General features: G+C 44.0%; 1 protein-coding gene across 1 annotated transcript in view; it reads left to right on the plus strand.

Moving 5' to 3' along the window:
- Positions 1-16,050, plus strand: part of ABCF1 (ATP binding cassette subfamily F member 1) — a 66,209-nt gene extending 50,159 nt beyond the window's left edge. The window contains 10 exon segments of the mRNA XM_030197378.1: positions 8,687-8,811; positions 9,124-9,236; positions 11,726-11,900; positions 11,984-12,058; positions 12,497-12,567; positions 12,650-12,682; positions 12,800-12,968; positions 14,327-14,391; positions 14,929-15,001; positions 15,611-16,050. Of these exon segments, the coding sequence (XP_030053238.1) occupies positions 8,687-8,811; positions 9,124-9,236; positions 11,726-11,900; positions 11,984-12,058; positions 12,497-12,567; positions 12,650-12,682; positions 12,800-12,968; positions 14,327-14,391; positions 14,929-15,001; positions 15,611-15,783 (1,072 nt within the window). The 3' untranslated portion in view covers positions 15,784-16,050.
- Positions 16,051-16,327: the final 277 nt, after the last annotated feature.

The raw sequence follows: 16,327 nt of genomic DNA on the forward strand, positions 1-16,327 counted from the left end.
CTTAGGTTACTTCAAAGACTCAATCCTGCTCTCTGGCAGGACTGTTTCTAGCTTATGTTCTTTCAGAATGGTCTTCGGTCTCCTGGTAGGTCTGTTGCCTTCTTAGGCTACATATTGAGGCCCCTGGTAGGTCTCTAGTCTTCTTGTGTATTGAAGGTACATCCTTTCCTCGGACAGTTCTACTATCTGGTCATTCTGTTTCTTTACAGGGCTTGCATGTGCCCCCCTTTACACGATTGACATGTATGTCATTTTATTTTTGCATGTTTTCACTTTTCTCTGTAAGCTGCCTAAGGGGTAATCTAGCGAACAGTGCAGTGAGATGTCATCGGGGAGGCCCAGCTTCGGTTCTCACTCTGACTCTAATCGTCCTGCCTCCTAGGTGGGTTCACATCCGCACTGACGTTTGGTTTATTTCATGGCTGATGTCTGTTTTATTCAAGGGGAGTCATTTGTATGGATCTACCATCTGACCAGCCCTGTAGCATGCCATCCCCTTCTGGCATGGTGGCCTTCTCTTCAGGTCAGGCATTTCGCTTAGATATTTGGATCTTTTAGCCTCTGTGCCTTAGGGACATTGTCAGAGGGACAGGGTGTTATTCTTCTTCGCACGATAATTCAAAATCATCTTGTTTCCTTTAAGGTTCCTTTCTCCTTTCAGACACTGTTGTTAGTAGCCATGGCTTCAGCTAGCAGGGTCAGGACTGCAAGTTTCTCTCATACAGGTTTTCTTTTTTTTCCAATCAGCTAGTACGTCTAGGTAAGAGATACTTCTTCACCTGGGTATTTCTTTTTCACTCTGCCTTAGTTTCCCATTTTTCATCTTTTCCAATCACTTTTTTTCTTACTGGTCTGGACTCTTCTACTGGCGTTCAAGATCACAGGAAATTATATGCTTTATATATGCTTTACATATTAAAACAGATCTTATATATTTAAAGAGCTGTTACAAGCTATTTGGTCCTTCCTTTTGGTACTTCTAGTCAAGGTAAGGTTGCCGTTGTTTCGGCCTCACTATATCTCGACGTATTAAGGAATTCATACCTTCTATTTGTCTACTCACTGGGGGACCATTTCCTGAGAGTGTTATAACATATGCTCCATCTTGAGAAGCGGGGTTCTTTCCTGCGCACAGCGATTTTTGGTGCACTAGGTGCACATTTTGTACGGTGCCATTTTGAGCTTATCTTCATTCTCTTTTGATTGATATACACTCTACATGTTCATTGTCGCCAGGAGGTGATCAATGCAACTCGGAGATGCTTAGGGGTTTGAAAGGGTCCCTCCCTTAAGGTTACTGCTTTGGTACTTCCCATCAGTCCAATCCTGGTCCGGTCCGGAGGGACGCTAAGGAAGGAGAAATTAGATCTTACCTGCTAATTTGCTTTCCTTTAGTCCCTCCGGACCGGACCAGGCCCCTCCCATATTTTGTCACTTTTTCAACGGGGTATTAAAAAAAAAAAAAAAAAAAAAAAAAAGACGCTGGTACATATATAGGACTTTAAGTGGACCATGCCGCGTCTCTGGTCGGAGTTGCTGGTGGGTTCAGTTGCTGGAATATATACATATATAGGACTTTAAGTGGACCATGCCGCGTCTCTGGTCGGAGTTGCTGGTGGGTTCAGTTGCTGGAATATATGTGTATGTATGTATTTATATATCTATCTATATATGTATGTATATATTTATATATCTATATATGTATAGAACTTTGAGGTCCTTAGCACTTCTGTGCTGAGAGTTGCTGGTGAGTTCTAATTCAAGTGAGCCATACCACTTCTCTGGTGAGAGTTGCTGGGGTACCCAATTGCTGGTATATATATATATGTGAACCTTTAAGTAAACCATGCTAGTATATATATGTGAAACTTTAAGTGAGCCATACCATTTCTCTGGTGAGAGTTGCTGGTGAGCTATAAGACAAGTGAGCCATACCACTTCTCTGGTGAGAGTTGCTGGTGAGCTATAAGACAAGTGAGCCATACCACTTCTCTGGTGAGAGTTGCTGGTGAGCTATAAGACAAGTGAGCCATACCACTTCTCTGGTGAGAGTTGCTGGTGAGCTATAAGACAAGTGAGCCATACCACTTCTCTGGTGAGAGTTGCTGGTGAGCTATAAGACGAGGGAGCCATACCACTTCTCTGGTGAGAGTTGTTGGTGAGCTCTGATACTTGGCATTGCCGAGTGCTTTGTGGCTGCTAGGATTCCATACGGCACAGATGGTCTTTCTTTCTTTCTTCCCTGCTTTGTTATTCAAATACTGAGGCTAAGGTCACATGGCCAGGGCTCCTATTGGCTCTCTAGAGTCAGAGTTTTTCTCAGTCTCCACCTGCTGGTAGGCGAGCACAACCCATCAGTCCAATCCTGGTCCGGTCCGGAGGGACTAAAGGAAAGCAAATTAGCAGGTAAGATCTAATTTCTCCTTTTGCCTTAGTGCACACATGTTAGGCGCCTAACTTGAGATGATATTTTGAGAAATATCCCCTTCCTTAGCATCCCTCCGGACCGGACCAGGATTGGACTGTTGGGTTGTGCCCGCCTACCAGCAGGTGGAGACTGAGAAAAAACTCTGACTCTAGAGAGCCAATAGGAGCCCTGGCCATGTGACCTTAGCCCCAGTATTTTCTCAGTCTCTCAGCAGGTAGGAAGTGAGCCCATTAATCTCTCTTTCTCTTTTTCTCTATAAGATATTACAGATATATTTATAATACTTCTTCTGTGCCTGGAATCGTAATTAGAGGCTTGACAGGGTTTCTTTTCTTTCTTTGACAGCCTCTGGGGTGTTAAACTCGGGTGTCTCGAGTCCACCCCCCTTCCTTCCCATCTCCCTGGCTTAGCAGGGAAGGGCCGTCCCTTTCTCTGGAAAGGTGTACCGTCTTTGGGAGGGGCAGCCACTTTTAATAGGCAGCTGTTTTTAAAGAATTAAATCAAGTAAAAGAAAATTTAAAAAAAAAAAAATTTAATTCAAATGAAAGGAATTTAAAGGAAGTAGTTTTTGCTTTCCCCAGGCTTATAACGAGCAGGTAGCTCTTCTGTCTTATTCTGTTTGAAGAGTCTTTATTTTCTTTTCTGGCGGAGCTATTTAAAAAAAAAAAAAAAGTGAAAAGTCAGCGTCTGTGACTTTAATCGGTTTTTTGTTATCTTCATTATTTTTCCTCTGCTATCCGGCGTTGTTAGCGGCGGTAGTTGTAAAAAAAAAAAAAAAAGAGGCGCGAACTGTTAAGCGCGTGCTCGCTCTTGGACAGGTCTGTATAGCTTGGGAGCTGTATTGACGGTTCCTGTCGGGCCAGAGGCTAAACCATGTTTTGTGCGGCATCGGAGGTTATCTGTTTTTCAGCGGCACGGATTTCCTGCTTCTTCGTCGGTCTGGTCAGTGGTTTTCTCCCCCGAACTTTATTCTTCTCATTTTGGCGCGCTTGGCCGCCATTGTTTTGCCTGCAGCTGCAATTTCCCTTGATGCGGCAGCATTTTTCTGCTTTTACTGTGTTTGGCTGTTTGTGCAATGGAAAGGAGATATTGTTTCTACGGTAGTTGGGGCAATTGGTAGTATATTTTCCCCGCAATTAATTTTTACATGTATTTTTCAAGCTATTAAAAAACAAAACAAAAAAAAAAAACGAAATGTTATGATGCGAATGGCGCTCATTTTGTTTTTCCCTCTGTTTTTTCTCCGTCGGGGACTTTTTGGTTGCTAGCAATGTTGTGAATTAAAGTGCAGCTCAGTTGGCGATTTCTTTGTTCTTGGCAAGACTCCGATTTCAAAGTGCAGCTCACTCGGGAATTCTCTGTTTTAGACAATGGGGTGAATTAAATTATATCTCAGCTCCAAAATAACCAATTTCCTATTCCTTTCCCTTGTGTGTGATGTTTGGAGGAAAGGTCTTTGCTATTGTCTAGCGCAGTTTTTATGGAGGTCCAGTGTGTGACACTCTGAGGCTCATTTTCAAAGCACTTAGCCTCCCAAAGTTCCATAGAAACCTATGGAACTTAGCCTCCCAAAGTGCTTTGAAAATATGCCTCTCTGTGTCTTTCTCATTTCCTGGTGAATAGGACTACATTGTCTAATAGTCAATTGATTAGTACTTTACAAATCTGGCCATAATATCTTAGCTCCTTTCAAGCATTTCCCTTCATGGCTATGATGTTATACAGTGTTTTAAGAACTTAACAAACATTTTCTATGGCATAGGCTATCTGGTTCAGGTGCCATTGTTTGGTACTTTACAATGCTGGACATAAGATCTTAATTCCTTTCAGGAAATTTTCCTCCGTGGCTATGTTCTTGTACAGTGTTTTAAGATCTTAACAAACGTTCTCTAGAGCGTAGGCTATATGGTTCAGATGCCATGTGCAATGAAATACATTGTCTGATACTCAATTGTTGCGTACTTTGCAATTCTGGACATAAGGTCTTACTTCCTTTCAGCAATTTTCTTTCATGGCTATGCGTTCTCTTTGGCATAGCAGATGACAGTTGCATAGGCTACATGGTTCAGATGGTTCTCATATTCTAGGAGACTCAGTCCTGTCTACCGAGCACCCAGTTTTCTCAGATGCTTTAGAAGGCATGTTTTATTCACATCTTCTCTACTTTCCAACTGTCTTGGAGTTTCTCATGTGTTATCTTAGTTTTTTTCTAGGACTTACAAGATATATGTCCACTTAGGGAGTAAAGTTATCAGGTCAATTTGCATTTTCTCCCACTTAAGGATAGTGGGAGGTCCTCATGCCATCTACTTGTATTTTTGTTTCCTCTATCTATTCAGCCTGGGCACATGGTAAACATTCTGGTTTTGTCCAGTATGACCATCCATAACATCTGCTATCCCTTTCTCTTCCTTACAGATTTTAGGGTCTTGTTTCAAGCTTTCTTGACGTCAGGTACAGTCTTGTCTCCTGTGGCACAAATTCACCACCTTTTCCATAATAGGTATTTTCCAGGTCTATTCCTTTTCATTTTCATTTTATTCTTCCTCTCTCCAGAGTTTTTTTCTCTTGGAAGGAGATTCACTCATTTTCTGTGCATTTTTTGCCATAAGGGCATAAGTGTTGCCATAATGGGAAAGGCCAAGAGTCCCCATCCTGTTTTCAGATGGGGTCAATCCAGATTGCAAATACCACATTCATATCTTGTGAGTGTGCATCTGTTCATCTCTGTACATCTCAGTGAGGAAGGAGGCATGACATGATACGAGGTTTGGGGAGATCCGGTAAAATTAAAGGCCAGTGTGTCTCAGTCCATGCTCAACATATGGTGATCCTTTCATTTTCATTCTATATGTCCTCATTCCAGACCTTCCTTTCAATTGGAAGGGGATTCTTTCACTTCCTGTGCATTTTTGCTATTAGTATATGAGTATGGTCATACGGGGAAAGTCTAAGAGTCCATTAACCCCAGCATCCTGTTCTCAGTTGTGGTCAATCCAGGTTGCAAGTACCACATTCATTTCTTATGGATGTGGGTCGGTACATCTTAGTACATCTCAGTATAGGAGGAGTAATGTCCGTGATACGAGGATGATAAGGTCCTCATTACCAGTTTTCTTGCCCTGCTCTTTGGTCTCGCGTCGGCTCCGCGCACTTTTTTCTTAAGTTATGGTCATAGTAGCAGCGGCGCTCATGAAACTACGTCTCGTCGTTTCATCCTTTCCATAGATGTCTGGTTCATTACAGACAGTCTCATTGGCAGAGTTGTCAGGTCAAGCAACAGGTGGTGCATTTCGGGCACACCCTAGGTTATGGGGTGCATGTAGCCAGGTCTCTCATTTGAGCTCTCGTGTGATCTCATTAGATTTCATAGCATGTTTCTATTTTTTCTCTCTTTGTTTAGTCAAGTTGGCGCAGACTGTTTTTGTCTTCTCTACAAGCGTCCCACTTTCTGTTTTCTCTGGATGTTCTTGGGCCTTCGGCCATTACCTTGCTCTATTTTGCAGAGTAAAATTTTACTTTCTAGCTCCCAAGAAGGAATTTTTTCTTAATTCGCTTTGGAGTCTCGGTAGTCTTTTTTGGGCAGCTTTTCACTCTGTCAATTTCGTGACCATTGAAGGAAAAAAAAAAAAAAAGAGTTCTCAGTGGATAGTACCTTAAGGGGAGGTCCCAGTTCTACAACTATTTCTTTTCGCTCTGACCTTCCATGTGCCTCGCTTACTCTCTTGCTAAAAAGACTTGTCAGCGGCAGAGATAGATGCCCTCTCCTATCCAGATATTTATCTCTGATGGAATCCCTCCGCTCAGTTGGCCTCTGTATTCTCACTAGTGGTCTGGTGGTTGAGATTGAGCATTTTTCCTGCAGGTATGCCGGGAGCATATACACAGTGACCAGTTTTCTGATGGCTGCATCTGTGAAAATATATATGTATATTTATAGTTCTACTACATAAGTACATACGTAATTCCACACTGGGAAAAGCTCAAAGGTCCTATTGAGCCCACCTTTCTGTCCACGGCCAATCCAGACCATGAGCACCTGGCTAGATTCCTAAACGTACAAACATTCTATACATGTTGTTCCTGGAACTGTGTAGTGTTTTATGGACTTCTATATGTTTCTAACAGATGAAAGGTACTAACAAGTGTCTACTGTTGATTTATTCCCGTTTTCACTAATTGGGGTCTACGACAAGAGTCTCAGGTGATTGGCTTGCAGAGGCAACCGATACAGATGATTCTTTCTCTCTCAGTTGAATTGCGCTCTGAGATATGTTTTTTTTTTTTTCATGTTGGGTAACTGCAGCGGCTGTCAGTTTATTTGGACCTTCAGTCTAGTTTGCAGCAAGGATTTAGGTACCTTCTTCTTCTGCATAGTATTTAACTGCATTCTTGTTTTTACCTATTTAGCTTCTAGTGATCAGGTACTTTCTCACTGACAGGCTTTACATACTTCCAATCTGTTGCTAGGTCAGCAATAGTCTACAATATCTGGAGTATTGTACTTCAGGATTTCGGTTTCCACTTTCTCAGCTGAGGTAGATTCATTGCAGTTTTTGGTTTCCAGGCGGCTCTTCTTCTACCTTTGTCATCCTTCTTTCAGTCGTTTTTTCTCGAGTCTCTCTGTCCTTTCCGCTGCACTGATGCGGTAGGGGACAATATATAGCGGTCACTTGGTAGGGGACAATGTTCAGCGTCGCTTGGACTTTTCAGCCTCAGCTTTTTTGCTTTGTAGTCATTCTATTTAGTTTATTGGCGGTTCTTGGATCGTCAAGCTTTGGCTTCGTATTCATCCTAGTTTGGGTGTCTTCAGGGACTCTACCACATTCTCAATGTCTGTCCCTCCCGTAAGATTACTGCTTTGGTACTTCCCAACAGTCCAATCCTGGTCCGGTCCGGAGGGATGCTAAGGAAGGAGAAATTAGATCTTACCTGCTAATTTGCTTTCCTTTAGTCCCTCCGGACCGGACCAGGCCCCTCCCATGTTCTATCAACTCTTTAGATTCTTTTATTAAGTTTGGAAGTGTATTCGTTCCTTTACCACACGTGGAATGTTTAAAAAAAAAAAAAAAGACTTTGCGTGGTCCATACCACTTCTCTGGTGGTTGCTGGTGAGCTCGGTTGCTGGAATATATATAAAACCTTAATGGGTCATACCACTTCTCTGGTGAGAGTTGCTGGTGAGTTCAGTTGCTGGAATATATATAAAGCCTTAAATGTCATACCACTTCTCTGCCGAGAGTTGCTGGTGAGTTCAGTTGCTGGAATATATATAAAGCCTTAAATATGTCATACCACTTCTCTGCCGAGAGTTGCTGGTGAGCTCAGTTGCTGGAATATATATATATAAAACCTTAATGGGTCATACCACTTCTCTGGTGAGAGTTGCTGGTGAGCTCAGTTGATGGAATATATATAAAACCTTGAGTCATACTACTTCTCTGGTGAGAGTTGCTGGTGAGCTCTAATATGAATGGGCCATGCCACTTCTCTGGTGAGAGTTGCTGGTGAGTTCAGTTGCTGGAATATATATAAAGCCTTAAATATGTCATACCACTTCTCTGCCGAGAGTTGCTGGTGAGTTCAGTTGCTGGAATATATATAAAGCCTTAAATATGTCATACCACTTCTCTGCCGAGAGTTGCTGGTGAGCTCAGTTGCTGGAATATATATATATAAAACCTTAATGGGTCATACCACTTCTCTGGTGAGAGTTGCTGGTGAGCTCAGTTGATGGAATATATATAAAACCTTGAGTCATACTACTTCTCTGGTGAGAGTTGCTGGTGAGCTCTAATATGAATGGGCCATGCCACTTCTCTGGTGAGAGTTGCTGGTGAGCTCTAATACAAATGGGCCATACCACTTCTCTGGTGAGAGTTGCTGGTGAGCTCTAGTACTCGGTTTTGCCGAGGAATTTGTGGCTGCTAGGATTCCATACGGCACAGAAGTTCTTTCTTTCTTTCCTGCTTTGTTATTCAAATACTGAGGCTAAGGTCACATGGCCAGGGCTCCTATTGGCTCTCTAGAGTCAGAGTTTTTTCTCAGTCTCCACCTGCTGGTAGGCGGGCACAACCCAACAGTCCAATCCTGGTCCGGTCCGGAGGGACTAAAGGAAAGCAAATTAGCAGGTAAGATCTAATTTCTCCTTAGTGTACATCATAAGACTAAATGTTTAGGAGGTCACTTGCAGGAACTAGTGGCCATTAGGCAAGGAGCTGTTGAAAACAATAATGCATCTCTCCTTATCTACCACAGTTACCTGCAGAGCTGGAAGAAAACACTACTGATTGTCTCCCATGACCAGGGCTTCCTGGATGACGTCTGCACAGACATCATCCACCTGGACAACCAGAAGCTGTATTACTACAGGGGCAACTATAGTGAGTACTTTCTCCTCCCTGTCTCTTGTATTTCTACTGAGGCAACCACAGTGAGTGTCCTGCCCCCTTTTCTGTACAGCCAATATGTATGCTTGTTTTGATGTAAATGGATGTGAGCAGGTGTTTGGAGGATTGGAATTGGCAGCCATTGGGTTGAGGTAGAATGGAGTGGCTAAACTCCAGGATTAGGTCTGTACTAGTGGAATAGGCATTGTTCTTTTGTCTTTGGAGTGAGATTAGGGTACTTCTACAGAACGTACGTTGCTTGTATATGAGGCAGGTTTGGGTCAGTAAAATCTTGCTTTCTTACAGTGACCTTCAAGAAAATGTATCTGCAGAAGCAGAAGGAGTTGCAGAAGCAGTACGAGAAGCAGGAGAAGAAACTGAAGGACCTAAAAGCTGGTGGCAAGTCGGCCAAGCAGGCGGTACAGTGCCTCACATGAGGGGAGGGGACAGGGAACCATCAGGAAAAGAGAACGGAGATGAGCAGCAAGACCAAAATATGATGGGGTGGGGGGAAGAGTAATATGAAAAAGTGCTCCCACCCCAGACTCGCTATTTTTTATAGTACCATCTTTCTGCCAGGGGTGGGGATCCAGTGGCTTATTTCAGCTCTCAAGAGCCGAAGCCACTTTTTGTAGGGGGTATGGGGGAGGGGAAGGAGGGGTGTGAGGTCAGGCGTCGGGAACACCTATGCAGGTTCTTCCCAATAGCACAAAAAATCTTGGGAGTAGTCCAAATCCAAACTTCTATTCAAGGGCAAGAAAAAAATTTGAGCTATGATTCCTAAAACAAGGTTTTTTTTGCCTGTAACAAGGATTCTCCTTGAACAGCAGAATAAACCAGCTACGCACAGGGATGTCATCATGTGATGGTGCCAGCTTGGACCTGCTCCCCTAGAGCTCAGAAGTTAGACTTTCAGCATGTTCCAGTGTGTGTTCTGCTAGAGGTAACTGGCCAGACTGTTTCTAGCTGAAGTCATTGTAAGCATTTGTTTCATTGTTCATTGGGACAAGATCACAGTTGACAAATCGGTGTGGAATAGGTGGATTTGGCTGCCTTAAGTGGTGGGGGGCATAGTAGTGGTGGATGACTTTGGTTTTTTTCATTCTCTAGGTCTGTGTTGCATTTGGAGCCTAGAGTAAGGTTGATAGTATCTTTTGGTATAGCAGGGTCTTCTGTGATCAGAAGGTGCGTCAGTTCCCTTGGAGGATAATGTGGTGCTTTATAAGGTTAACCTTCCTAGTAAAGAAGCAGTTATCTTCTGCACAGGGAACATCAGCTAGTCAGTCGGGCACATCTTCACAGAGCCCCAGTGCCCCATGCCTGTCTGCCACCATGGATAGCCACACTGAAGGAGCTGCCATACATGTGAAAAGCAGTGTGGACAAGATGTTTAGCGCACTCATCAATGTCTTGGAGTAATGGAGACTAGGAGATTTTGGGTTCCGTGGAACAAGTGTTCACCGGGAGGGGGGATTGTGTACAGGAACAGGGCAGACTTGAAGACCAGTGACTGAGGAGAGAGCTGAGGCTTTTCATGGCTGGGAGCAATTTGGTGTTTGTACTTGAGTTCAGGATGCTTAGTGGTAGAATCACAGATGTCTGCCAGATCTGATCCAGAAAGAGCTTGTATATTGGTTGGGTGACCATGGTCCTTGGAGCATCAAGGAACTCTAAAATGCCCATGACTTCATCCCTTGGATCAGATTTTGAGGAGTCTTCTGGCTTTCTAGACTAGTTTTGTATAGGACAAGACCTCTGAAGGTGAAAATGGTTACAGAGATTGAAGGAATGGCTCTGACAGATCTAGGAAGGTGCCTGCTTGCACCGTGGGCTTTGGAGAGGGAGATTGTTCCCAGGAGATACTGGAGGAGGATAAAATGGTCACAAATCTGAAGAGGGTGATTTGGTTATTGGCAGCATCTGCCAGAGTGGAGATTACAGGGTGCAAGATAAATTTGGGGGTTGAAGATCATGTTGTGGTGGTGTCCTGCATCGTTTGACTGGAGCAGCTGTGGTATGTCTGCACAGCGAGTAAGGGAGTTATCGGTGCTCTGTACAGTCACTGCGTCAGGAGCTTCTATAGGCAGAATGGGCTGCACTGTGGGACTTTCTGTGCTGATGGACATCAGAGTGGAGGGCAGAGGATGGACCAGGAGCCAGGCTTGGCACTTGCTCCATGTGGCTATTGCAGAAAGAGGCTGATGAGGGAGGCAGCAGCAGGCAAGTGTGGTGAAGCCTCAGGTTGGGTCCCCATGGGTGGATCCTAGGATGTTACCACAAGCACAGAATGTACCTCAGTAGAGGCAGGGGAGCATGCATATGGTAAGTTCCTTTAGAATGTGACTTTGCCTCCCTGAGACTGAAAAGGCCATTCTGTCATATTTATTGCAGGTTGCCCTATTATGGTCGGGCTCCAAACCTCAAGTGCACACATGGTGCATGTCAGACAGGGCCATGTTTTTTTGTTTTGTTTTTTTAGCACAGAGGGCATTTTCTGGAAAGCAGGCTTCTTTGTGTCCTTGGCTTTTCTTCTTTTCTACCTTTGTTGTCCCCCAAAGAAAATAGGATTGAGGCTAGATCTAATTGGGAAATAATTTTAGACTAGAAGGATGGAAAGACTGGCAAGGGTGCACGTTACATCTAGGGAGATGCACACTGGCACATTCTCAAAGCCTTCCAAGGCTTTACTGAGCTCTAGGGAAGCTGATTTCCAAGCTGATAACATCCCATTATGTTGCCTATCCTTATCTGCGTATTCATAAATCATAGACTTGACTTTAATTTGCATAATTTACAGCCTTTCATAAGAAAACACCAGAGGTTTACAATAAAATTTAAATATGAAAGCAAAAAAAGGAATAAAACAAGCAGTGTCTCATTTTCACTTGTTTCTCCCCCTCAATTCCAGCAAGAGAAGGTGACTAAGGAAGCCCTGACACGGAAGCAGCAGAAATGCCGCAAAAAGAACCAAGAGGAAGAAGGGAATGAGTCAGCAGAGCTGCTGAAGAGACCACGGGAGTACACAGTGAAATTCACCTTCCCCAACCCTCCACCACTCAGCCCACCAATCTTAGGGCTACATGGTAAGCCGCCTTCTGCTGGTTAAGTTGCCATGTCTCATAATCCTGTGGCCAGGCAGGACTCTAAGCCCCCTGTTTGTTTGCAGTTGTAGATTTTGGCTACGAAGGTCATCCTTTGCTGTTCAAGAACTTGGACTTTGGCATTGACATGGAGTCTCGAAGTAAGAAAAGGCAGATGTGAATGGGACGAATCAGATTCACAACAGCATATAGTCTAATGGTAGATAAGAACCCCAAAGGCCCATCTGGTCTCTGGCCACATTACCATTGATAACATGCCATTGACATCATGTAATCTGTGTCTTTCTCTGGAATCCTCCCAGCAATGCCCTCACAGACCCTAATTAGGGACTTTTCTCTGGGCTCGTCTGGATTCCTAAGAAAGATGTGGGTAATAGATGACAGGTCCTCCTGATGTGCTTTGTGAATGTCTAGTTTTCAGAGAGCTGAAGCATTTTCATTCTGGGGATACCCTGTCAGTTCCCTACTTTCCTCTTGCCCATTGTTAGGATTGGCATCTTGGACTGCGGAAGAAATTTAGGGATCTGGCAGCAATAACCGCAAGTTCTGGCAATTAGTGAATTATCATTCTCTTACAGTCTGTATTGTGGGGCCTAATGGAGTGGGAAAGAGTACCCTATTGCTGCTGCTAACAGGAAAGCTCACCCCGGTGAGTACTGCTGACTATACATTTTCTCCTTCCATCGTTTTGCTGAGCTGCCATGGAGTAACTGCCACCTGTTTCATTTCAGACCAAAGGGGAGATGAGGAAGAATCACAGGCTGGTATGTTATATGCAGTGTGCTTCTGTCTGTGCTGTGGATAAATGCAGGTCTTCTGTTTACAGCGTAGCCTTTTTGAACATTATAATAACCGTGCACTTGCTTTTCTTGTCTGTCTAGAAAATTGGTTTCTTCAACCAGCAGTATGCTGACCAGCTAAACATGGAGGAGACTGCCACCGAATACCTGCAGAGAAACTTTAATTTGCCCTACCAGGATGCCCGCAAGTGCCTGGGACGTTTTGGGCTGGAGAGCCATGCCCACACCATCCAGATCTGCAAACTTTCAGGTACTGGCTGCATTCCTGGGGCATCAGAACAGAGAGGGATGGATTATAATCAAGGATACAGGAACAGTTGAGGAGGCTGAAGAGACAGCCAGGGTCAAAACAAATGAAGAAACTGCTAAGTAGACAGAGCGAGAAGGTCTGGTGGGGCTAATAATTACAGGAATTGCTGAGGAAGGGTAGCAGCCAGGAGCAATAAACATATACAAGAACTACTCAGAAAGGGGGTGGGGGGTGAGTGGAGTAAAAGCAGGAGCACTAAAACAGTTGCTTACCAGTAACAGAGGTTCTCCGTAAACAGTAGGATCATACAGCCATGCCACCTGAGTCAGAAAAGGCTAGAACATTTTTCTGGGCATGCACTGTGTTTCCTGTGCAAGCTGCTGTTGTCTGTTACTTAATTGATATCGGTGTTAGTACGGCCTTCAACTGAAGAGGGCAAAAAGGATGGGATTCTTACTGTATATGGAGAACCCCCACTAAATGTAAGCAATTCTTCTTAAGTTGTCCAGAGGATATCTGTAAAGCAGTGACAGAGATATTAATACACCCTTTCATGAAGCACTACTGTCTTGACCAAGCTTCAAAATCAGCCTGTGGCCAGGCTGTGCTCATCTTTGCGGTTAGTGCTTCAGCCTACCTACTCCACCTGATAAGTGTGAGTTGCAGAACGTAGAGTAGTTAGAATAATTGCAGTCCTCTGCCTGGGAGTCTCCTGAAGAGATCCTGCTTGTCCATAGAGCATGACTGCATACCTGTAACAGCTGTTCCTGTGAACAGCATAATTCTACAGCCACACAATTCTAACCCTTCTTCCCAAGGCTAAAAAAAAAAAAAAAAACCAAACTAAGAACTGGAGCGCAAGAATAACATGCATAGGCTCAGAAAACATTTCCAGAGTTTTCTGAGCTCCAGGAGAGAAGGATGACTAGGCTCCATTCAGTTATGCCACCATCTTCCACCTGAGTGGCTGTAGGATTCTGCTGTTCATAGAGAACACTGCAGAAAAAAAGACTGAGGAAGTGTAACACTACCGCGGATTGTGTATAGCGTAGTGTACATGCCTAGTGGAGCACGAAAAGTTTAATTTCAGATCCATGGTTTTATCTGTTGCATGATGTCATCTTAGAAGTATAATGGGCTTATTCTTTGAGAGCTGTTGAAACGATAGGGGCATGTTTAGTATTTTAAAACCATTTTCAAGTTGTACCTCTCTTTAATATTTGCATATTCCTGCCTTTGCAGCTGTACCTGGTGCAGGCCATGTGAAAGTCAGGTGTCATACCACTGTCACTGCTGACACTCAAGCTATATGTCATATATTGTGCTCAGATGAGACAATCTCTCTCTCTTATCCTCAGGGGGGCAGAAGGCACGGGTAGTGTTTGCAGAACTCGCATGTCGACAGCCAGATGTCATCATCCTGGTTAGTAAAGCATCTACTTATGCCAGAACTCTAAATATTGCCCTCTCTCAGTCCAGTTCCATAATAAAAAATTAAATGCCGAGTTAAAATCTGAATTTACAGCAGGGGTTGGCAAGCTGTGGTTGTGGTCTACAGCAGTGCAAGCATTCCAGGTCACAGGCATGACATCTTTTCTGCCAGCCTATGGGAGAGGACATAACATCTGTTGGCCAGATTGAGATTTACACCCTGTCCCTTGATTACAGTTCCAAGGAAACTCCCAATAGAATGGCCTAGTGAATATTTGTCCACCTCTGATTTATAGCATCTCTAGAATATCCAGCTGTACAGATGGCAGGTGAGATGAGAGAGCTCATAAATAAGAATAGTAGCATATTACAGCTGCATTTTTGCCCATTTCCAAAATATATTGGAAGATTTTCAGGCTGTAGAGGATGAAAAGGTTACATGTGCTTTTTATGTTTTATTTAAATCAGTGTCATCATGTCAGTGCTATCTTTAATGTAAAATTCACACAGCGTATCCTGCCATCCCCAGGATGAACCTACGAATAACCTGGACATCGAGTCAATTGATGCTCTGGCTGAGGCAGTGAATGAATATAAAGGAGGTGAGGATAGTGTCTTGGGGGGGGGGGGGGGGGGGGGGGGGGGGTTACCAAAGACTTGGGATGTGCTGCATCAGGTCATGTTAAAACTGCCTTCTGACTCAGGCTCCTGCTCTTTGGTATAAGAATGCTGCTGCTTAGCGCTTACAGTCAAATACATAGGCAGATTAGAAAAATGAGACTCTGCATAGTTACTCTCTAGTGCAGTGGTTCTCAAGCCAGCTAGATTTTCAGGATATCCACAATGAATATGCATGAGAGATTTGTATACCAAGGAGGCAGCGCATGCAAATCTATCTCATGCTTATTCATTGTGCATATCCTGAAAACCTGACTGGCTGGGTGTGACCCAAGAATTGGGTTGAGAACCACTGTTCTAGTGGGAGCCAGACCCCTCCAAAAAAGAGAAGGAAGGACAGATACAGGGCATGATGCCTCAAGAAGGAGGGGGTTAGAAAACGTAAAAGACTTTTACAGGGATTGGCCCCTGTGTAAAGCTGACTGGGTAGAAGTGAGAGAGGGGAGACACTGTACAGGGGAGGCTCCCTATTGGAAAGTGAGTAGTCTATGTAAGACACATGACACTAGCTCTCGTGCTTTCTCCCCCTGTAGCTGTGATCGTCGTCAGCCATGATGCCCGGCTTATCACTGAAACCAACTGCCAGCTCTGGGTGGTGGAGGAGCAGACGGCCAATCAGATAGAGGGAGACTTTGAGGACTACAAGCGGGAGGTGCTGGAGTCGCTGGGAGAGGTGATGGTAAACAAAGCCTCAACGAAAGAGTGAGCAGGAGCTCCTGGGCACAGAATCAAAACCATCATATCTGGATCCTACTCACTAACGAACAGTGTCAAGCTGTAAAGTTGATAGCAGAAAGAGGTGGGAGGGTCAGAGGCACCTCCTGATTTTATTCTGGACAATATGAACCATGAAATATTTATATACTGGGATGGAGAGTGTCTGTGAGCTTGCCCTTGCCATCATGAAGAGACTAAACTGAGAAAAAGGACAATAAAGAATTCTGCATTGATAATTAAAATTCTCTTCATTTTCTGCTTGTCTTTGTCTTGAGAGTGAGTGATAAATTTATATAATTCTAAAGCATTAGTGGAGTATAGGAGTGGCCTAGTGGTTAGAACACCGGTCTTGCAATCCAGAGGTGGCTGGTTCAAATTCCACTGCTGCTCCTTGTGATCTTGGGCAAGTCACTTAACCCTCCATTGCCTCAGATACAAACTTAGATTGTGAGCCCTCCTGGGACAGAAATATCCAACGTACCTGAATGTAACTCACCTTGAGCCACTACTGAAAAAGGTGTGAGCAAATCTTA

Source organism: Microcaecilia unicolor, chromosome 3 (genome assembly GCF_901765095.1).
Source record: "Microcaecilia unicolor chromosome 3, aMicUni1.1, whole genome shotgun sequence".
Classification (NCBI taxonomy): Eukaryota; Metazoa; Chordata; class Amphibia; order Gymnophiona; family Siphonopidae; genus Microcaecilia; species Microcaecilia unicolor.